The 22770-nt window shown below is 40.5% G+C and overlaps 1 protein-coding gene across 1 annotated transcript in view; it reads right to left on the reverse strand.

Moving 5' to 3' along the window:
• Positions 1-688: 688 nt before the first annotated feature.
• Positions 689-22770, reverse strand: part of colec12 (collectin sub-family member 12) — a 38065-nt gene continuing 15983 nt past the window's right edge. The window contains exons 3-10 of the mRNA XM_028441387.1: positions 9631-9753; positions 5442-5528; positions 3712-4755; positions 3093-3626; positions 2850-2992; positions 2650-2759; positions 2241-2383; positions 689-1422 (exon numbers count right to left, since the gene is read on the reverse strand). Coding sequence (XP_028297188.1) covers positions 1403-1422; positions 2241-2383; positions 2650-2759; positions 2850-2992; positions 3093-3626; positions 3712-4755; positions 5442-5528; positions 9631-9753 — 2204 coding nt within the window. The 3' untranslated portion in view covers positions 689-1402. The remainder of the gene's footprint in view (positions 1423-2240; positions 2384-2649; positions 2760-2849; positions 2993-3092; positions 3627-3711; positions 4756-5441; positions 5529-9630; positions 9754-22770) is intronic.

The following is a 22770-nucleotide window of genomic DNA, read 5'->3' on the forward strand; positions in this document are numbered from 1 at the left end:
AATAATAATAATAATAATAATAATTCCTTGTCAATGTTGATGGATTGCCTTGCATATTCTCAATGCCTAAAATAAGATTTAGTAATATCATTATCAATTTGATAATTCTCCTAATAACAACAAAAATAATACAATTGGATGAATTCATATTAATTAAGATTTACATCATTAAACTTTTTATCGTTTTCTGATTAAATATTGTCTTTATTACTTATATACTCTATATGATGTGCTAGGTTTGTGGTTGTATTGCAAGCAAAGTGGTAATACACATTCTTCAACAAGCTGGATTTTTTTACCTGCTACGGAGAGAACAGTGAGCTAGCGTGACGTTATAATTAAAGCAAATAAAGATGCTGACAATGCAAAGTTAAGTGAAGTTTTCCCATTTTGGATAATATAGTCTGATCTATGTAAAACTTCCTGTACATTTATCAGGACTGTAGATTCCATGCCTTCAGGGTCGGGGGTCGTTTCAGTGTATTGTATTATTAAGTAAACATTGTATTTTAATGAAAATCAAAGCCACCAATTATTAGAAATTAAAACCGATAGACCCCTTCAAAATAAAACCCCCAAGTCTCTAGATTTCACCTCATAGTAAAGACAACAATACCCCGGCTTAACATTGTTTATACATGGTCTATAAGATAATGATTCAACTCAAAAGAACTGGAGAAACTGATAATTATTTTTTTAATTTTTACATTTATTCTCATTGTTAAACACAAACAGATTATTCAAATGATCAACAATTAACACGTTACACATACTTCATTTTTAGCATAATGAGTAAATCATCTCAGCTACAATACAAAACATTTGTATAAAATTAAGGTATATTGTAAAAGAAAGAAATAAAGTCCTTCATCATCACGCCACACCTCTCCACGCACGCACGCACACACACACACACACACACACACGAGCAGCTTCACTCAAGATAATTACACTCAGCGGTTTGGAGCGCTTTACCTTTACCTTTAATATCTTTATGATTGGAGCTTGTTCTGATGATGATTGTCTCACATTTCGACACAATTAAAGCATATTTCAGGTATAAAAGCTTTATTTTGGTGTAAAAGTTTTATAAAAAATCAGCAAAGAAATCAAACAGTACAAAACGTAAATGTGCCTTAGTGTTAAAACCGTATTTACAAATAGACATATACAACAGTGGCTGCATTGGTCTTCCCATTCCTTCACTACAAATTCTAAAATGATTCGTTGATGGCTCAAAGGTTGATCGTCATCTTCTTTTTTTGGCATTGTTCTGTGTTGCTGTAAAGTGCTGTTAATGATGACAAATGTCTCCTGTCACCCAGAGCTTCTCCTTCTTTCCTTCACTACTGGTGCATCTTTGGCTTCATCGTCATCCTCATACCGCTGTCATCAAATGATGCTATACAACAGGAAGGTTCACTGTAGAGAGGGCAGAAGATTTCAATCAATCACTCAAACTATATTTATAAATGGTGAACCTGTATTGCTTTAATATTGTCACCATCCAGAGGTGGGTGTGTTTTGTACTATGAAGGGTCAGTTGGTTCTCTGGCTCACCGCATTAAAGAACAGTAGTTATGGGATTTTGGTTTACAACGCCATATCTTACGGGATCCGTAACCACATTAACAGTATATTTTCCATTTGGGCTTGTTAGGGCATATTTCATGATTAAAGTATCTTATCTGAGCGATTGGGTCCACCTCACCTCATGACAATTATTAGGAATTATTGACACAAAACAAAACACAACAATCCGATATGACCGAAACCCATTTTACGAACAAATCCTGTCTCTAGAGAGAAGAAGAACAGTTTTATGTTAACCTTTGACAACACTTTTACTTTTCACTTGCACAAATGTATTTACGTACCTTGTTCCTGAGGGCGCTACCACCTGATAATGAGTAAATTGTTCATGTGAGATAAACAGCAAGAAAACAGATCATTTTTACTTCATTTTTACTGTCGTCCCCACAGAACATCAACTTCTGGCCTTTCACAATAAAGGCCTGATTATATGAACTCTACACGTGTATTTAATAGGCATCTTTAATTGCTGTTTACAGTTCTAACATTATAAAATAGCTGGATTTTTTCACAGAAAATAGGCCGAATTACTAACAACTTTATTTGTAGGTAAATTTCTGTACACAATTTCCAGGAGTAGTATGGACCAACACCCAAAAAGTAGATTGAGTCTGGCCAAAAGATTATGACCTTGACCTAATACGTACTGTCAGAAGGTCGTTCACAGATGAATCCAATGCGGTCAGAGCAGTAGAAGTCATTCCAGTTAGCGTTATGGACAAGGCCGGCACAATCCTCGCCATCTTCATGACCATGGGTCCAATTGTCAGGCTGACCAGGCTTCCACTTCCTGGTCAGTGTCACATTTTGAAAAAGGTGGCGTTATCGTGAGCAAAATAACATTAATTAGTAAATCCTGCATAATCTGTCTGGCCTGAAGACCCCTATCCTGCATGTTTTAGATACACCCCTGGTCTTTCTGTAGAGCTGCATGATAACACATTCATTAGATTCAGGTGTGTTGGAGAAGGGAGATATTTAAAACATGTGGCAACGGGGCTCTCTAGGGCTAGACTGAGGCACCCCTGATCTGACTCAAACCAAATGACAACTCACTTGAAAACAGGTAAGGATCCATCCACCCACTTCCAAACATTTTCCTCCTCTCTGTCTGTGAGTCCCAGCCAGAAATAACCTTTTCCTGCGATTGCATCTTGCACAAATTCCTAGAAGCAGATGAAAATGATCCTGTGAGCTAATGTATTGCTGAGAGCTATTTAGAAATAGTTGTTGAATGGGTGTCCATTTTTATTCACCTGTTCTTCATTGCTAGTGACGATGAGCATGTGAGACGACTTCTCAGAACAGAACTGGAAAGCCTCGTCAAAGTTGAGTCTCTGTGAGCCGGAGGAGATGTAATAACAGCTCACTCCAAATCGTATGAACTCAGGTGGACAACCTATAAGTGGTTATTGTCAGAGAGTGATTAAAACATCCCCAACATATCAAGGGTCTGTAACTATGTGACAAATATATATCGATGCAATCGCCTGGCTCACCAGGTGCTGATGTGTTAGCGGCAGGGTTCTGGACCTGCCGTGACACAGAGCCTTCACCTTCTTCTGCTGGTTTGGTTGATTCAGGCGCCTGTGTAGGCTGTAAGGGTTTCATTGATGGTACAGGCAGCCCTGGTAATCCTGGCGGACCAGGAGGGCCAATGGGTCCAACAGGTCCACGAGGTCCTTCTAAACCTGCAGGGCCGGCTGCTCCTCTGGGTCCCTGTGGCCCTTGTAGCCCTTGGATTCCTGGTAATCCATCCCTTCCAGGAAGCCCAGTGGCCCCAAGATCCCCCTTCTCTCCAGAGGTTCCAGGTCTACCTCCAGGCCCTCGAGACCCTTTGGCTCCTGGAAAACCTCGAGCTCCACTAGTGCCTTTTGGACCTTGAACACCTGGAGGTCCGGCAGCTCCCTTATCTCCTTTGGATCCAACCAATCCTAATGACCCTTTGTCTCCCTTATCTCCCTTTTGTCCAGTCTGGCCCACTGGCCCCTGGGGACCTTTTTCCCCCTTGGAGCCTTTTGGACCTGGTGGACCTGGTTGATGATAAAACGGTGAACTTTATGTTAAAGAAGGCAGTTGTTGAATCATTTCACTGCACATTAAATACTGTTTTCTTACCCCGCAGGATGGTGAAGTTGGTGATGAGCTGGGAATGCTTGCTGTCTACCAGTTTCATTTCCTCCATTACTATTGAGAGGTTGCTAACTTCTTTGTCCAACCTGGTCGCCAGCTCATCCTGCTGAGTGCGCAGATCGGCACTGTCCGCCTTGGCTTCTGTCACACTGCTGTTCAGTCCTACCAGCAGGTCAGAGTGTCGCATCACGGTCTCGGCACAGGATCTAAGGCCGTTCAGGTCTGAGCTGATTACGCCCAGAATCTGAGCAGCAAAGCTTACGTTCCCGGTCACCCGATCCATGTCATTCTCTTGTCTGTCTAGTCGAGCTTCCATTTCATCAAACTTAGACGAGGTGACATTATCATGGTCTCTCTGGTGATCCATGAGTTCACGCAAACTTTGCTCATTACCTTCCGTGAGAGCCGATGTGTTCTGGATTTGGCTAGCAAGTGTGCTGAGCTGAACTCCCAAATCATCCAGGGCTTCTCCATTAGACCTGGCAAGTGCTGTGTTGTTGGCAGCCAAAACCTGAAGGTTCTGAACCTTTTCTTTGAGCCACTCAGTGTCAGCTCGTGCCTGCCTGGCTGTTTGCTGCAGAACCTGATAGTCATTCTTTAGCTTCTGGACTGCCTGACCTGTGTCTTCAACTGTCTTCTGAAGAGTGCCTATGAGATTACGCTGCAGGGCTTGGGTGATGTTAAGTGCATTTATACTAACTGTGCTCTGGCTCTGCACTTTTACTTGTCCCTGTATCTCTGACTGAAGCCTTGCTGTGTCTGTTTGAAGGGTATCGATTATCCCACTGTAAGAGGCTAAAGTCTGGTTGACCCCCCTAAGTGAGGCAGCATTTCCTTCAAGATAACTCTGCAGAGACACATGGCCATTCTGCACATCATCGCCTGTGATCCGAAGCTCTTCAAGCATGTTGCTGTTGCTGTCTGCCTTGACAGAAATATCTTTCAGTTGGCTCTCTAATGTCTCCAGATCAGTCCGAAATGTCTTTATATCATTTGTGGCATTAATGGACTTTTTTTCTGCCTGATCATCTGAAAGAATGAAGAACATCTGTTAAAAACAGATTATCTACCATTTTTTTGTCCATCTGGTAGCATTTGTCAGTGACAATAACCACAAGCTAAATCTTAGGATTGAAATACTGCTTTAGAGACTTTAAGTTGAAGGTAAGGTCAACTAAATAATAAATAATGATTGCTAAGACAAGACAACCCAAGAATAGACAAAACACAACAAGAATGGACAAGTGGTTTTGGAGCTCTTTGATAGTGTTTTTACTAAAAACATCTTCTTTCTTTATTAAACAGATGAACTGGCAACTTATCCAGGTTGAAATTAACCTAACCTATTTACTTGACTAATCTGAGATACACTCCAGCACCATACAGCCCTGAACCAGAAAAAGGGGCATATAAGAGGAATTCATGTCTCGGGTTGCCTTATTTGCAACTTAAGGCAAAGATTGGGAAAACATAACAAAAAATGCAACATGAGATACTTTGAAAGACTATGAGCAGCTACAACCACAGTTTGAATCTTTTTCTATAATACTGGTGATGAATAGGATGCCATTTGGATTTAATTACTGTTTTTCATCTAAGGAGTTTGCATGTTCTCCCTAAGTGTGCATGGGTTTCCACTATTAGTCATAGCCATATTCCAAAAGCATGTGTTTTGGGGTCTCAACAGTGGCTGAAGATGGTGGAATGACTCTTACCCAGTTTCTTTAAATCTGTCTCCACTGCATCAATCTTGCCTCCATAGTTCAGCATACCTACTGTGACATTGTCCATTTTCTGGACCACTGAAAAGACAGAAACACAAGTTTTGTCAATACCTTCACCAGTGATATATAATTCAGGTACCTAAGGGCTACATGCATGGCCCCTGCTGTTATCACGGCATCTGCAAAACTGGGTGTGTGCTGACACATTTATAATAGTTTTGATTTAAAACCTGCAGGACAACGACTTTCTTGCAACTGAGTTTATACAAGTCTTGAGATTGAAAACAATATAATTTGGTACTCTTTTGTTACCTCTATAGAACATTTCTAGTAGGTAAAAATGGGCATATCTCTCACTCAACTGGATTATACTGAGTGATTTTTTTTTCAACTAGAGCATTTTGTATCTGGTTCTTCTGGTCTTCTTATCTGCCTCAGGCTGCAATGATAGATTGTAAAACCTACAGGAATGCCTAATGATCTGCATTCATGGATTAAAAAAATATGATTTTAAATGGTCTCAGATTGATTAGTGACCATGTTGAGGAACTGCATCAAAGCCTTGCCCCTCCAGCAAATAGTCACCAGTTGAAGAATAACACAAAAACTGGTAGAACCCTAACACAGATATCCCCACAACAAATTCCTTGAATCCTCCTAAAAGTAAACTTAAAAAAGAATGTTTGCAAACAACCACTCCACATTTTAACCATAAGCACTCAAACATGTGATGAACACCACACTAGCACACACCAACACTGTTTGTTTGCACTTTCTCTGTCCTTGCATCTGCCACTAAAGCTCATCTTGTAACTCTTCTATGGTTTGTTTTCCTGTCAGTATGTGGCCTGTTATGAACTGGGAAACATTCCGGAGAAATGACTGTTATCGTTTCAGGAGTGACAAAAACACAAAGAAAAAAGCCGGAGCTCAAAACCAAGCAAAAACACATGAAAGAATCTAATCTGGCCTTCCATCAATGCACTCAAAATAACCTTCATTTAATTTGTTTGTTATTTTTATGCATAAAAAGATTGCCAGTCACCAAATTAGGAAGAAAAATATATTAATTAATTCATCTTGTTACCTGCTTCTTAGAAAAACATACTGAATAATACATTTGGACCTCTTTGTATCACATGAGTCACCTTGTTTCTGACCTTGTTTTGTGATCTACATTGGCAGGACAAGTCTCCAAACTGTGACTGGCTTTCTTCTACAAGACAGTTCACTGGTCCAATGACCTCAACAGCCACATGATCGCCATCCTTCGGGATGCGTAGGACCAAGATCTCTGATGAAAGGTATGATTGGTTGCATAAGAGGCAAATTTAATGATGGTCTGCTGCGCTTCTGCTGTGGCAGATTATGAGTTAACCCGATCAGTGCTGAGAAAGAAAGTGGGTTACACAATTCACACTATGATATAAGAGGCAGTTTGAAAACACTACAAACAGTGTCAGCGGATAACCCAGCCAATAGTCTGGCTGATCTTAGTTCCTTGCTACCTGTTTAGAACACTTACAGCTGTTTGTGAGTCAACCTGTGGTTCACGAGACAACAAATTGCTACCAAGTCATGAAATCTTCTCTGGGTTGTTAAGCTGGGATACTGGCTGCAGTGCACAGTCACCTGGGAGACATTAGAGCCGAACCATGAAAATCACATGGGCTTAACCCCAACTCCTAGAGTAGGAAAACTAAAGGAACTAGACTACAATAACAGAGGACAATATAGCAATAATTAATCCTCTGGATGTTTGATTAATCATAAACTCCTTCTCTCGTCTCCTTTTTCGGCATGTACAAAAAAAAAAAAAATGTGTGAAAAAAAAAAAAAAAAAGTGAATGTAACCATGTCGGAAATAAACTGAATAAATAAAAAAAAAAAAAAAAAAAAAATTTATCCATAAGTTATGAACATTGAAAGGTTTCCGAAGCAAATACTGCGCCGTTAACAAAGCAATTCCAATCTGATGGTGCCAGAGTTAACTGAAATACCTTTCTGTTTCCAATTAATGTCTTTTCTCTTGTTCAGACTGGGAAAGGAGAAAACATATGCTGCTAAACTGGTGGATGAGCTCCAAAAAATTCAGTTCAGTGGTAATTTAATTACTGGTTCTTACTGTTCAGTGGAAATAGCCAAAGAACAATGTTAGTGAGGGATCATCCAGAGGTCTCCCTGAAACATTTGATACATTTACTCAATATTTCATAACCATAACAAAGCTGATCATAGATAGAAGACTTTCTATTTTTGACAATACTCTATAAGAGCCCAGGACTAGTGGCAGACACTATGTTTTCCACTTTTAACTTGTGCAGTCTCGTCTTCCAATCATCCCAAGTGTGTTTTGGTGTGAAACATGTAATAAACCAATCGTGAAAGCATAGTTTTGCAAGTTGATATTGCAGGTTACACGCAGATGCACACAGTGACAAAACATGAAAGTTGATCAGTTGTTGATAGTGTTTTGAATCTAAGAGTCCATTAAAACCAGTGAATCCTAGGCCGCTTGACCTATTCTAGGTTCCATTTTCTCGGAAAGTGTGCTTTGTTTGGTTATGTGTGAACTCAAAACCCAAGTGTGGAGCGGATCAAAAAAGCGGACTTTCTGGGAGATTGCAATCGACTCAGGTTGTTACTCTGATTTATAGCTGACCGACAGACAGCAGCAATACAATGTAAATAATGTAGAAAATGAAAAACCCCATAAAATGGCTCATATGCAGAAATAAAACAGTGAGGAGAGGGCAGATGTGTGAGGATATTTGTAGAAACTCAATACCGGGTTTTAACATGTTTAGCAGCTCAGGAAACACACATGTAAAAAAGGCTCCAGGACACGATTAGTTTTGCTTGTTCACTCTATGCTAACAATTGACACGGTTGACCTGTCAGTTTGGTGCATTACCAAAAGTCAAGTGTGAACGCAAACTCAGCCAAAACAAGGTTGTAATATTCTCAGCCAAGTTAATGAGAAGTAAATTAAAACAAGAGGGATCTGTATGTTTGCAACCCTGTAGGTTTGTGTCTGTGTGACATTAAAGTAGCTTTAAGGTCTCCATAGCTTTTGATTCTCCACTTGAGCCAATATCAAACCAATTCTGCACCAAAAACACCTTTAACCAGACCTTATTTTTGCATCACCCACCCAGGGATGTCCAGAAGAGTAGGTGGTAGGCAGAATCGCCTACTACTCTCTTTCTCCTTCTACTCTTAAACATATTCATAAATGATTCTTTACCCCTTTCGCACCGAAAGAATATCTGTAATATTACGTGATAATGTGTAAAAGTCATGTTTTTCAATTCGCTCTGCATAGCATCTCATCTTCACTGTGCAGAATAGCTGCATTCCAACCAAACACTGGATTACCAGCGCCCTCTGTTGGTCAAAACAAATATCTGGCGGCTGCAACTGAAAGAAAACAATCGTTCTCTCTAAACATTTCCCCAATAATTTAAAAATTCTTAACATTCACAACATTAGTGAATTTAACTAAATTAAATAAACATTATCTTTAAGAAAGATTCAACAAAGAAAAGAGTCGCTGGTAAAAATAATTCAGACCAAATTTGAAAAAAGTAGATTTTGAAGCGGTTTTTAATTCTTCACTATGGAATTGAATATGAATTTTTTCTTTAATCATTCATGATCAATATAATCATGAATCATGAATTAAAAGTCCTGCGTCCAGGGTACTGGGTTACGAAAATCACAAATGTAAGGGTATATGTAAGATATGAATATTAATGTGAAATATTAGTACTAAATATATTACCAAAACCAACTACAAGCAAACCACACAAAAATGACACCCCTGACACCCCTAGGTGTTGCGCGTCGTTGGCGCGCAGCAGTGGCAACTCACCGCGGGTTTTAGCCTTCTACTTTTTTTTTTAAGCCTACTACTTTTTTATTTCTGGACATCTCTGCCCACCCACTGCAGGCAATTTGCAAGTTTACCATTTCAATGATATTGGTCCACTACAGAAAGTAGTAGTCCAATTCTAGAAGAGCAGAAAAGGCATCAGGCTTTAATGCTGAAGGAGGCACTAAACCATTTATTAACTGTCTGTAACCTGGTGCATAGTAAAGCCTGGGCATGCATTATATCCCCACATATAAATAGAAGCAGATGTATAAGAAATAGCAGTAAATGCCATAAGTGACTTACCTTTAAATCCGAGGACAGCTACGGCTATAGTCAGCAGGGCACATAACACATAGAGGAGTGCAATAGCTGCCCTTAAAGCCCAGTCATTTTTACACTTGGTGCACTCCGTGCCTTCCTGAATGCCTGCAAGAAAAACAAACCAAAAAAAGATCTGTGTCACAAACGTGTGCAGCGTGCATTGCATCTACATGAGTTTTGTGAGTAGTTATCGTGCTACTTTGGAAGCAGCAAGTAATCCCCTATTGTGCAACTTCATAAGGGAGCTAGTAAAAATAACCATAAGATTTCACTTTAAAAGAGATGTCCATATTTGGTGTCCTCTTTATTAGACTTTTGTACAAATAGAAGGACACTGTGCCTCACTTCTGCCAAGAAACCTTTGAAAACATTTGGCCTCTTGAATAAAAGGAAAATCCTATAAAACCACACACGTGTTGACCAGACGACCAAAGATTCAAAACTGAACTGGGCTATTACATTTCTGTCACTCATCATTACCATCACCCAAAAGCAGAATGAAACGTATGATCAAGCAACTTCATGACAAAGAGCTTCCATTACGTTCTAAATCACTTTTTTTGGTGCATCCAGTGTAATTTAATGCTTAATTTTTTTTTCTAGATGTATGTGTTTTAAAAAAGTGGGTGGATTAGCGACAAGGCTAATATTACATGTACGGCAGCAAGCCACTAGAAGACAGCAGCAAAACAGGAAATTTTATATCCAATAAAGCAGTGGACCCTAACCTTTTGTGTGCCAAGGATAACTTTTATGCTGGAAGAAGTTACAGCGGAACTGAGTGGTATGTGCACAAGTGCTGGGAGGGAGTGTGCTCACACAGACAGGAAAATAGGCATACACAAATGAAGATACAATAAATAAATAATAATAAATATTTCTACTTCATTCTTCCAGTACGGCTTGGTACCAAATGGTCCACAGAGGTGATTGGGGACCACTGCAATATGCAGTGCTTTTACATATGAAATTGAATTAGCAAAAAGCCTCATGTTAAACAAAATGATATTGGGTAATTACCTCCACCAAGAGGTAATATTATTATTGAACAATGTTTATTTATTTGTTTGTTTGTCTGTCTGTTAGCAGGATTACTTTAAAAGCCCGAAACTATTTTTTTAAATCATGTCAAAAAAGATAGATGTTACACCATCAAAGAGTCCATTGCATTTTGGAGGGGATCTGGATAAATTTACAGATTCCTGATCAGTTTCAAAACATAAAATCTCTATGTCTCATCATTGGCGGAACATAACTAATCGATCTTTATGAAATTTGACTCAGCTATGCCGGGTTGGTTTGTCAGTTATCCCATTGATTTTCATCTGGATCGAATTCATCATGTTTTTTCTAAAAATAAATAGGAGTGCCATGCCCATGCTCATACACTTAGCCGTACTGTATCATTACTAACTTCTTACAAGCCCTTAAAGTGTGAATGATCATGGTACAATGATCAGGATCACTGATCCAGATAACTGCCAATTTCTGGTGAAGAGGATATTTGGTGCTTGGTGGTGGTTTAAACTCCCTGAAATGCTTTTGTTATAATAAACCAAGTAGCCAACCAGTAAACCAATAAACTGTCACCACACTGACCCCCCCAACCAAATTCCTTCAATTGTAATTTGCGCATTGTTGTGTGTTTTTGTTTGTTTTCTTTTGCTTTTTTTTCTCCTTTATGTCCATCCTACAGTTTTTACATTTTGCATTATTATCTTATGTTGGTATTTATTTGTGTTTCTTACTGTCTGCTCTTTTCATTGTGTTGCTGTAAAAGTGAATTTCCCCTGAGGTGATCAATAGAGGCGTATTCTATCCTACTACTGTCACAATACAGAACGTTGTTGGTAAGGATTTCTCTGGGATAGGGACAAAAAACATCTTGACAACCTTTTAAGGACGAGCTACGACCATTTGTGTCACCTCTTCCATGAAGAGGCTGAATAGCCAATGGTTGCTCAGCTCTACTCCTCGCAGTAAGTGGTGGACTAAGGCCACCAGTGAGGTAACGGGCTGGTGGGGGGTTGTTCTGGCCTTTTAGCTTTGGACCCACACATCTGTCCAAACATAATCTCTGAGGCCCAGATGAAGGCCCAGAGAGTCTCAGTTATGCCGGCCAATGTTGTCCTTATATGTACTATGAGCCACACATTGGGGCTCCACCTGATGGTCCATGTTAGACGTCACCACACGCTGCTTTAGGGACAAACACCACATCATGTAAACAAGCAGCCAGGCTCTGCAGGTTCTGGTTCAAGTCAGGCTGTTTTTTTTACTTAATCCATTTTTGAATATAAAATTTAGGAATATACATACATGGCTTGTCTAATAGTTGTCTAATAGTTCCTCACATTTGCAATGAGAACTCAGCAAAGCACCAACCGGCTCCCAGATCCATGACTACAAAAAAGTAGTCCTTGTGTTTACGCCTTGCAGTTTGTTGAACTTCATTCCAGTGTTTTTAACAACCAACCTCAAAGTTTTAGGCTCAGTTCACAACTATTAAATTAACAGTAGTAAATTTTACCCACAGGTTTTATTCCAAAGTGCCGTTTATATGAGACACAGGATCAAATGTTCATAACTTGTGGGTCAGCAAGTTGTTTTCAGTTTATTGCGAGGATTTATCTGAACATAACAAAGAAGCAGCTCTTGGTTTGTCTTTTTTTCAAGGAGCAGAGTTCATACCACCGATGTTCTCACTAAAAACAAACACAAAACCCAACCATTAGAGAGAAGAAAAGGTGAAATGCAGATTGGCACACGAGGGGTTAATAATTCAAGACAATGCAATGCATTAGCAAGCACTTCTTAAGTCGTGAGTGTCATCAGGAAGATGGGCTTCACCTGTGAGAGACCAGAAGGAGGGAGACAATCCTACCCATAAGCCCCATTTGCATGGGATAAGTATTATCTGGGGACCCCATGTAATAAATAAATGACGCCCCAACATCTGCTTTTTATGTCGCACATGCACACGGGATAACAAAAGCCTGAGATTTTGCTGAAATCTCCCAGATATGATGCGCTGGGTATTGCGTAACATTCTCTCGCAATGTTTTCAACATGGCGGGCACTAGGAAGAAAAGTAGGCACTAGACGCGAGAAGAAGCCTTAAAATTAATAAAAAATAAACATGCGTCTTAGAAACAAAACAATGCGCAATCACGCATCAGATCCTGCTCATTTCTGTCCAAATCACAGAGGCCAAGTCGCATTGGATTAGTATTATCACAGGACCTCGGAGTTCAGCAAAATATAGTAGGTCATTTGCAAGGGAATCTTACTTTACAAATTACTGACATGGCCAATTCGCACGGGATTAACATCACAGACATTCTCCGCAATTATTACAAATCGCATGTGGTCCCTAGGTAAAACTAATCCCGTGCGAATAGGGCTATAGACAGGGTGCAACACGCAAGAAGGGACTATGAACCACACACAGACACAGAAGCTGCATTTCAATTACCCTTGGAAATGCGCAAAATCTAAATAGCGCAATAAAAACAGGTCATGGAAACACCTGAATTGGGAAAAAACAATTCGCAGAACGTGACGTACATGGTTACATGACGTGAGATACATGGTCACATGACCACTTCCCTCCGAGAAAACATGACGCGGTACATGTAGACAGAAGACTAGACCGGGACATTTCATAGCATTATATTGAGTGTTATAAGGAGGTTTGGAGCACCCATCTTACTGCAGCGAAGTCTCGAGGGATGAGATTTCCCCGCAGTTACGAGGCTCCTGCCCAAAACAACTTTTAATGGAAACACATTCAAAGCGCAATTATACTTTGTCGACATTTAGAAATATCGCTTTTATTTAGCAAAAATCTGCAATGGAAACGCAGCTAGAGACTGTATGAAAACTGAAGAGAATAGGCATGCAAGAACTGAACAAAGTCCTTACAGAAGTACAAAAGCCAACTGAAAGAAACCCATTAGATTTTCTTCACTATAACTTAATGCTAAACTTAAACAAGGCAAATTACTACAAAACCAACAGAGGAAAAACAAAACATAAGCATGGGCAAAAAACACAAAATGCGTTCATTCATTCAGAGCCAGCCCTCTGATAACTGTTGGGTTTTTATAATGCACCTAAATAGAAAATAAAATCGTTATTTTCTCAGGTTCAAACAGAATCCATTCATTACTTGCACTTTTGAATGTTAACTTCTTCCTGGTTGTGCAAGCATGAACTTGGAAATCTGTTGTTGATGATCTTTGTGTTAACAGTTCCTCTGCTTATTATCTTCAGTTTATTAATAATAATAATGCACCGGATTTTTTATAGCGATTTATCATAGACACTCAAAGCGCTTTACAGAATCAAGGCATTATTCTTTCACTCCACACTTAGTGGTGGTAAACTACTATTGTTGCCACAGCTACTGACGGAAGCGAGGCTGCCATAGTGCGCCATCGGCCCCTCTGACCACCACCAACACTCACTCACACACTACATTCATACTAGGCAATGTGGGTGAAGTGTCTTGCCCAAGGACACAATGACAGATACCACTGGAGCGACTGTTCCCCACTGTGGCACCTGGAATTGTAAGTGGTCTCCCATCCAACTACTAGCCAGACCTGCTTAGCTTCTGGGATCAATGAAATCGGGCAATGACAGGCTGGTATGGCCACACCCATCCATTAGGCTTAATAGAGATAGATATGCATGTCTAATATGTGACACATATATCAATTCAGCCCTCACAGTTGTTTCATCACAGTTTAAAAACCTTTAAGCAAAAAAAAAACCAAATTGTGTCTTTAAAATCCAAACTATTTCCTTCTCCTTCCTCTTGTCTTACAGCCCACTGCACCCATTAGTTCGTGCTGTTATATTTTCAGTACTTTCTACATCTAAATGGCTGCACTGCATAAACATTCTGGCACATGCATGTCGTGTACTAACTGAAAACACATGGTTAACCCCAAAAAGCTGCCTGCAAAAAAAAAAAAAAAAAATGCCGCAGGGTGTGTGGATTTATAGAGCCAAGTATTTGCCAGGACGTCCTAATCAACAGCTCGGACTCGTTCCAAGTCATGCCTTGGAGGTTAACAAATCTAGAAAAAACCTAGAAAGCAGAGGTGTGTGTCTGAATGGTATATGTTTCTATGAACTGACAACTAATGGAGATATACTTTGGGATTAAGACACAAATTATTGAGTTTAAGAATGAGTCTTTAGGGCTGTTGTGTATCTCTATTAATAAATTGCTGAACTGCATTTGGCTTCGGCTGCCGTGGCTGACATTAGATAGTTTAGAAATTTCAAAACTTGGCACTGGATGGCTGCACTTCTGCAGGTTTTAAAGGCACACCGTGGGCTTTTTGACCTACAGAGTTGACCCACATGAGTTATTTTAAATGATTCCTCAGGCCAATATGCAGTGCTTGACAGTATCAATGCTCCGAGCTAAGCTTCCCTCTTGAAATACCGATTAAATAAGTTTGGAGGAGACGGACCGTCTTTCACCCGGTCATGTGACTTGGAGAATGCCTGGAGAATGTTTCACTTTACGGCAGTCACGTGACCACAGGCTCGGATAAATAGTTCCCACGTGACGTAACAACATACTGGCATTTCCCAACCCGGTGCCATTGCTGTGGGCAGCTGGAACGAGTTTAGCCTCTGTTTACACCCAAAAGAGCACAATATAGTAGTTTCTTGTTGGGTTAATGGTGCACTAATCGCCGCAATAGTTCAGTTGAACGTGTATTCGTTAGTAAGGGAAGTCGGCAAGTCAGATCCGTAACTTCAGGATAAGGATTGGCTCTCAGGGCTGGGCTCGAACCACGGCTACAGTCTATGGGCTGGAGGAGCAGCCGCCACCGCCACACTCTTCTCCCTGTTGCTCGGCTCGCCTTGCCGTGTCATTAGCGCTTCCCCCCTACTCCCTGGCCTCGCCATCGTTGTCGGCCCCCTTTGCCTGGTTTCGGAAAGGATGGGCGACCCAGCGTGCGCGGGGTCACCCGTCCGCTCCGACCCTGGCCGCCACCCCAACCCTCGGCGAAACGGGCCGACGACTGCGGCGAGGCTGGGAAGTAGGGGGGGAGTGCCACCAATGTGGCGAGGAAGGCCAAGCGCTGGGAATCAAGAGGTGGGAAGAGGAGGGTGGCTGCTGCTCCAGCCCATAGACTGAAGCCGTGGTGCGAGCCCAGCCCTTATAGCCAATCCATATCCCAAAGTTACAGGTCAACTACTGTCTGCAGACACAATCAAAAGACAAGGGAGGCTGGCCCGACTGACTGTTTGTTGATTTTTGTGACAGTGCTGCGGAGCTTGTGGCCACTAGGGGCGGTTGCGTGGAAGTTTCTGGTTTAGCGCCCCTAGTGGCCAAAAGTTACACAGTGTGCCATTAAGTATTTCTAAAACACATGGAAACAACATCTATCCTCTTTAGTCTGTCACACCTCGAAGTGGCAGGAGAGGCTTTCTGCAGCCTCTTCACACATTCATGTGATTCAAGTGTGCTGCAGCAGAGGGACATTAAAGGGATCAGGCAATCATACTGTATTGGATTGATTATATGGCTAGTTTGAATAGAACTATGCATCGCTAGGGTATGAAACCGTTGGTAGAGGTGTGCTTGAGTAAAATACACTCGATGAACCATGCAGCCATCATCCATTTTATACCTATAATTTACTCTATTTATATAATATATATACATCATTAGGTCCTACAGATATCTTGTTTGATAATCTATATTTATAGTTTATCTTGCACAGAAAGGGATTGCACCCAATGTTGTTGTACTTTTTTGGTATAATTGCAATAAAGGATTCCGATTCCACATCAAAAGCAATGGAAGCGTCAAAGGATTCACAATGGTCTGATTACACAATTGTATAGAAAAAAAACAAAGAAAATATGTTTTTGCCTTTCTCGTGAAAATCTTGTTACCGCCACCAAGGAGGTAATCTTTTCACTGACGTTTAAATGTTTGTTTGTCTGTTAGCAGGATTATGTCAAAGTATATAATGGATTTTGACAAAATTGGAAATGGAAAATTTCATCAAATTTTGGAGGGGATCTGAATCAATATAGATTCTCAGTTTCAAAAATGGAAAAAACCCCATCTCTCATTATTGGCAAAAATTCAAAGAAATCATCTTGTCTTATTTTGTAACTGACCAATCTTTATGAAGATTGGGTTCATTCCTTAATTACGCCTTCTGGATTGCGCATTTCATTCGGATTTTTTTTTTTTTTTAATGGGATGTCAATTGGTCTAAATGCCATACATTTGGACCTATTTTACCATTATTCAAAGGGATAGACATTTATTCTAATCCTTTAAAGTGTGAATGATCATGGTACCATGTTCTATCAATATCTGGCAAAGAGGATCATTCACGCTTGGAGGAGGTTTGCGCTCTCCGAGTGCTCTTTTTAGTTCTTACTTTCCTCAGAATAGTTCATGTATTATCTTTTACACATTTAGTCACTGATCTGTTCCCATGTCTCACTGTAGTCTTTTTCTGTCCAGGGTTGCATGAGCAGTAGATGATCGCAGTGTTGCACAGGCAGCCAGTCCATCACATTATTGACCCACAAACAAAATGAGATTTCCTCAATTTGGAGCAAAGGTCTCCATCCCCTAAGGCAGTAAATACCAGGATACGGTAGGTTTTTTAAGGTTCTAGTTTGTCTTTTCTGCTCAGGCCTTAATATTCAAACAGGAACATGCTTAATAGCCCTTTCCTGCCCTGGCATTAGACTGGTTGCAGACTTTTTTGTACCTAAAAACCAGTCCATAGTGGCAAAATGCTTAAGGAAGCATTACTAGAAAAGATGTACTCAATCTAACGCTTGTTTTTCCACATTTTTCATCTGTGGGAAACTACAGTGCTGAGATAGAGTAAGAAAATCACTTTTGTATGCTGTAAAGTTCATGTATTTGTGAGTTGGATTCAGTGACTCACCTGCCTTGAACCTTGGAACCTGGATTTTCATGGAAAGAGACATTTTTCCTCTCACTCAGCAGACGTATAGTATTTTGAGGCCCGTCCAAACAAAGCCTTAGTTAATATGGATAATGTTCACAATGTGGCAGCATTCAGAAATAAAGCGCTTAGGACCAAAAATCACAACCTTTCAGCATGAAATCTGTGAAAGCCTTTCAGGAATTTCAGCAACACACTGTACGGATGTCTGTTCTTAAGGATTTTAGCGGATGTTTGTGGGTGATTTGTGTTTATATTAGTACCAAACACATAAAAGCTCTGCTTGTTTTGCCGCTGAGGCAGTGTAGACATATGACAAGCAGATCTCAGCAGAGGGAGAAAGCTACGGAGAGCGTGATGAAGGCGCTTCAGTACGGTATCTGTAGAACAGCTGTAATCCATTTAGACTCAGTCAAAAAAAAAATAAATCCACAGTTACTCCCCCACTCAGTGTACCTGCCATAAGACTTTCCCTCACTCCACGTCTGGCAGTGGAAATTTCCACAGTGACACAAAGAATCCCTGTGTAGACTCCAGGCTTTATGTGTAAAGGCCCTTTGTGCCCAGTGTTAACACCAGGTTATGTACAGTAATGGCTTGGCATGGAGATGCTCTACGTCCAACCTTTCATCTTATATTACAGTAAGGTTTGGTCACTCTTCAGGCTGTGCTCCTTAGCTCCACCTAGAGGTGAAGCCATTGGACTCAAATGTTCCTCATGCTTCAGTTGAGTCAAAGTCTCCATTGGTACCAAAACGGCTTGAGTTTAAAGTACTCAAATCCACTGTTAATGTTTTCTACTAATAATTATTGTTGATACTTTTCCAGGTTTCTTTCTAAAATGCTGTTTGTGCGAAAAAAAAGTGTTGGTTGGATCAGACTAATGTGGGACGTGGACTTTTCTTTCTTTTTTAGTGGGATACAAATATCTGGCAGAACACAAAAGACCCTGGTTTTCCTTTATTTCAGTTCTTCTAGTTTTGGTTTCCATTTAAACAGAATAAAACTAAAAGCAAACAAAGCAGGGTGATTAAAAGACAGGTAAAAATAGTGATATTTTAATTAAAAAATAATAAGTTGACCAAAATAACCAGTAGCAACGTTTTAGGGGGATGGACTTCAGGTAAAAATATTCAATCAGAAGTTTTACACTGTGTGTTAAATTAAGACATAGGCTGTGTTCAAAATTGCATATCAACGTACTACTCATACTAAGTCTGACGTCAAAATTAGTATGTACTGCTTTAATATTAGATAGTATGAAAAGATTGAATATAAAAGAAATACCCTGATGTATATTATATCGGGACATTTTTGAAGTGTACATGGTTGGCACACTAGTCATACTCAACCACCCCATGATGCATTGCAACCGGAATGTGAAATCGTCCTGGGACCGGCTTCAAGCTAAAAGACAAACATCCCCTTTTTCAAAACAAAAGCTCTTTTATTAGTTTTTAACGCTTTTGTAATTAGGGCTCTTGTTTTGAAGTCAAACAGAAGTTTAGTCAGTAACAATTTCTGAAAATCTCAGAAATGTCAGCATGAAATGTGTTTCCATAAGTTTTATGGATCAAATGACCACATGTTGATATTCCACTTGGTCACTTTCTTGCTTAAATGATTTCATAACTTTCAAAAGCGGAGAATTAGGAGATATTTAGCCTCAGTGTGCTTCAGGTTTTTGTCGTTGTAGGTTTCGAAATGCATCTTGGGAAACTTGGAAGTACACTTCAGTGGGAATGGTCATCATCCTAATCATACTAATAGTATATAGTAGATAGAGAGTATATACAGTACTCATTGAGTGTGTAGTACGTTATTATGCAATTTCGAAAACACGAGGGCTGAAGGCTCAAACATACTCAGGTGGACCCCACGCAATAAAGACACAGCGTCGACTGTCCGCTCTCCTCAGAGCTTACATACATGGGCGCACCACCGCATAGTAGTTTCCGTTAAAATCCTACATGTCCCATGATTCTTAGTGCTTCTTTGTAGTCCTTGTACTCCTGGGACGTGTTTTAAAGGTGTCGCTACTGTCGTTGCTCGTCTGCCAGTCTCTCCTGCTCTGTTTCACCAGGCGGGTGAAATGCAGGTCGGTGTTACATTAATGTGGTACGATACAATGCAGAGCAGTGTTTTGTGTGAAACCAACTATGCGGAGAAGTCCGCGCGGTCGGAAAAACTGAACTATGCATTTAATAAGCGGATTCGGCATCTCGCTGCGCGCAAAGCATGCTGGTCCAGGTCAAAGGTCAGGACTACCCAGCTCCCGCCTAGCTCGTATCATAAAACGTAAACATGGCCGAGTCTGACAAAGATATTGAATATTTTGAGCGTTGTAAAGTGGATGTTTTAAAAGAATATTGTAAGAGACGTGGACACATTGTTACTGGGAAGAGGAAGAACGAACTGGTGGCCCTTGCTTGGGCATTGTCATTTCAAAAAGCGCCTATAGTTTTGACAAAACAGCAGGAACGAGAGGCTGTCAACCTTGATTATAAATGTCTGCTCGAGATCGATGTTGACAGTTGATCCTGGGGGGATCGGGCATATTGTGGCGAGAAAGAAAAGGACGCCAACAAACCCCCGAAACCTGCTGGGTGAGAGACACCTCTCTAACATGTACACCACAATATAATATTTATATACTAGTTTACTAGTTAGCTTTAATGTAGTACAGTATATGTCAAACTTACTGATTTAATCCATTCGGCACGACGTTCTGGATCTTTTCTTTCAGTAGGAAATGGGATGAGTACGTATGGCGGGTCGCATATACATCGTGAGGTTCCTTTATTGTACTCGTGAACGGGGAAAAACTCTTTCATCCATGTATTAAGCCCACGTGTACCGTTGGAACAGCCACGCACTGAACAATGGGACCCTGGCATATTGCCTTAAAACGACCTTAAGCAAAGTAAATGCCTAAAAGTCTGTATAAGTAGCCGGTTGTTCCGCTAGACAGGGGCTTTGTTGACACGCTGGGCAGTCGTGAACTCTGACCCGGATATATTGACCCGGGAATCGCGCATGCGTACTGATAATGCTGATTTGGCTTATTGGCCTGGCGGACTCCACACGGACTCCGTTTTGCCGGTGTCCACCTGAGTATGTTTGAGCCTTAAGAGCCACCGGTGTAGAGGCTACTTTAGCTGCTAGCAAGAATGTCTGGGTTTCACTTGTGGTGGTGGGTGTAGAACCTTGCTGTGTGGACTTTGCATGTTCTCCCTTTGCTTGCGTGGGTTTCTTCTGGGTATTCAAGGACCAGGAAAGTCTAGGCTAGGCAAATGTGTGGCTCAATAGAAAGCCGTACATGTTTTACAGAGGTTATCTGCAAATTAAGCAGATTACATTTCAAAAGATATTAAGTTTTTGTTTTATATAGTTCATTTCAGTTCACGGGCCAAATACGGACGAGTTTGAGCGTAAATGGGCCACAGATTTTTTTGTGGTTAAAAGAGCAAATTCAACATGAATGTGCCCTAGTTTGCACTTTCACGTATAAATGATATATAAATGATAAAGTATGTGAGTATATCAGTCCCTGCAGGATCTTCACTTAAATTTTACTGATTTGGGGAATTTGGGGAGATTTCCTGGAATAATTTAAAGAAAACTCACCAGATTTTGGAAAAATAAAGAATTCTTTCAACAATTTGAAATTAAAAATGACTGCTGTCATGTGATATGAGAACTGGAAAACTGAGTTCTGCAAATATTGTGGATTTAAAGAAAAGGTTTGTATTTGGAGCTGTTGAGATATGTACGATTAGTTTGTAATTTACAAATCGTTTTTTTCCCATCATTTTTACTTTCTCTGATTTTTGGACCCGGGCCTTGAGTTTGACACGTGAACTAAAGAGTTGAGTACTAAACTGCAGCCTAACACCTAAGCACCTTCTAACTGAGGAAGTGACCACACTGGGACAAATTACTAAGACATTAGGTTCCTTAAATTGCTGAGGTAGCTTTGCTTGCCTGCACTGTGCATTTTTCACTCTGTACCAACAGGTTTATGACACGTTAAATTGGGCCGCGCTCCTCTTACACATCTGGACCTTGTTACAGGGGAGCCATATCAAAGCACGCATGCAACCTTTGGTTACACCGTCCTCTCATGCCAAGCATCATAAGACTATGTGGCTGCAAATGTAACTTTGCTTTCAGAGGGTTATTTTTGTGTGCATTTATAAGAAACCGTCTCAGTTGGACTCGCTTCCGTCTCTCGATGAGACGGGAGATCAGGTGGTGAGCAGTCAGGGGTCTTTATGCTGAGCCACTTAGAGAAAAATAACACATGAACGGCTGCATGTCTGAGCAGGATGAGATGTTCTCTAGGTACACACTGCTTCAAGTGGGTAAAGCTGACCATGAGCCTTTAAAGACGATGGATGAACAAAAGAAAAACATCGACATCAAATATATCATGGATGTCCAAGAAAACATCCCGAAGATTACCTGGAAACTAATATTGTTTTTGCTGGAGGTCCTTTATAAACTCAGAGGGAGTTTTATGTTGGGAAAAAATGGGTCGGGAATAGAACCTGATGCTTGTCGATGGAGCTCTGATGAGAAAACGGATCTACTGAATGTCTCACCGTATTTGAACAGGTCAGGCGTCACCTGGAGGGCAAACACTGGGCAAACCTCAGAACATAATTTAAAACCCTGTAACAACTCATCTCAAAATAAAATATCCTCCTAAATGCATGGCTGAAACTGAACCTTTTTGACCTTCCACATTATGGTCTAAAGCAGTGATTCTCATGGATGGTTGTACAGGAGTGGGTGAGCACATTGTTATGGAATGAAAACATAGTAACACTTTACTAGAAGTTTTCTACATAAGGCTGACATTACGCAGCGTAATGACAGCGTAATGACATTACGCTGTCATTATTTGTCATTGGTATGGATAATTCATCATGAAGGCTGTCACTAAGTGTCGTTGGCTAAATTATGACACCTTTGGAGCTATGTTGGCATTTTGTTGGTTAGGTGGAGGGATTTAGTGGAGTTAGGTAGGGTTAGGGTTCAGGGTTAGGAGTTAGGGAAATGAAGGGTTAGGGCAGGGGTCGGACATTGGATGAGGCTGCATTTCAGCTGGAGCTTATTGATTTTCAAACAAGCTCCATGGTCAGCG

The sequence above is a fragment of the Gouania willdenowi genome, unplaced genomic scaffold (assembly GCF_900634775.1).
Source record: "Gouania willdenowi unplaced genomic scaffold, fGouWil2.1 scaffold_228_arrow_ctg1, whole genome shotgun sequence".
NCBI lineage: Eukaryota > Metazoa > Chordata > Actinopteri > Blenniiformes > Gobiesocidae > Gouania > Gouania willdenowi.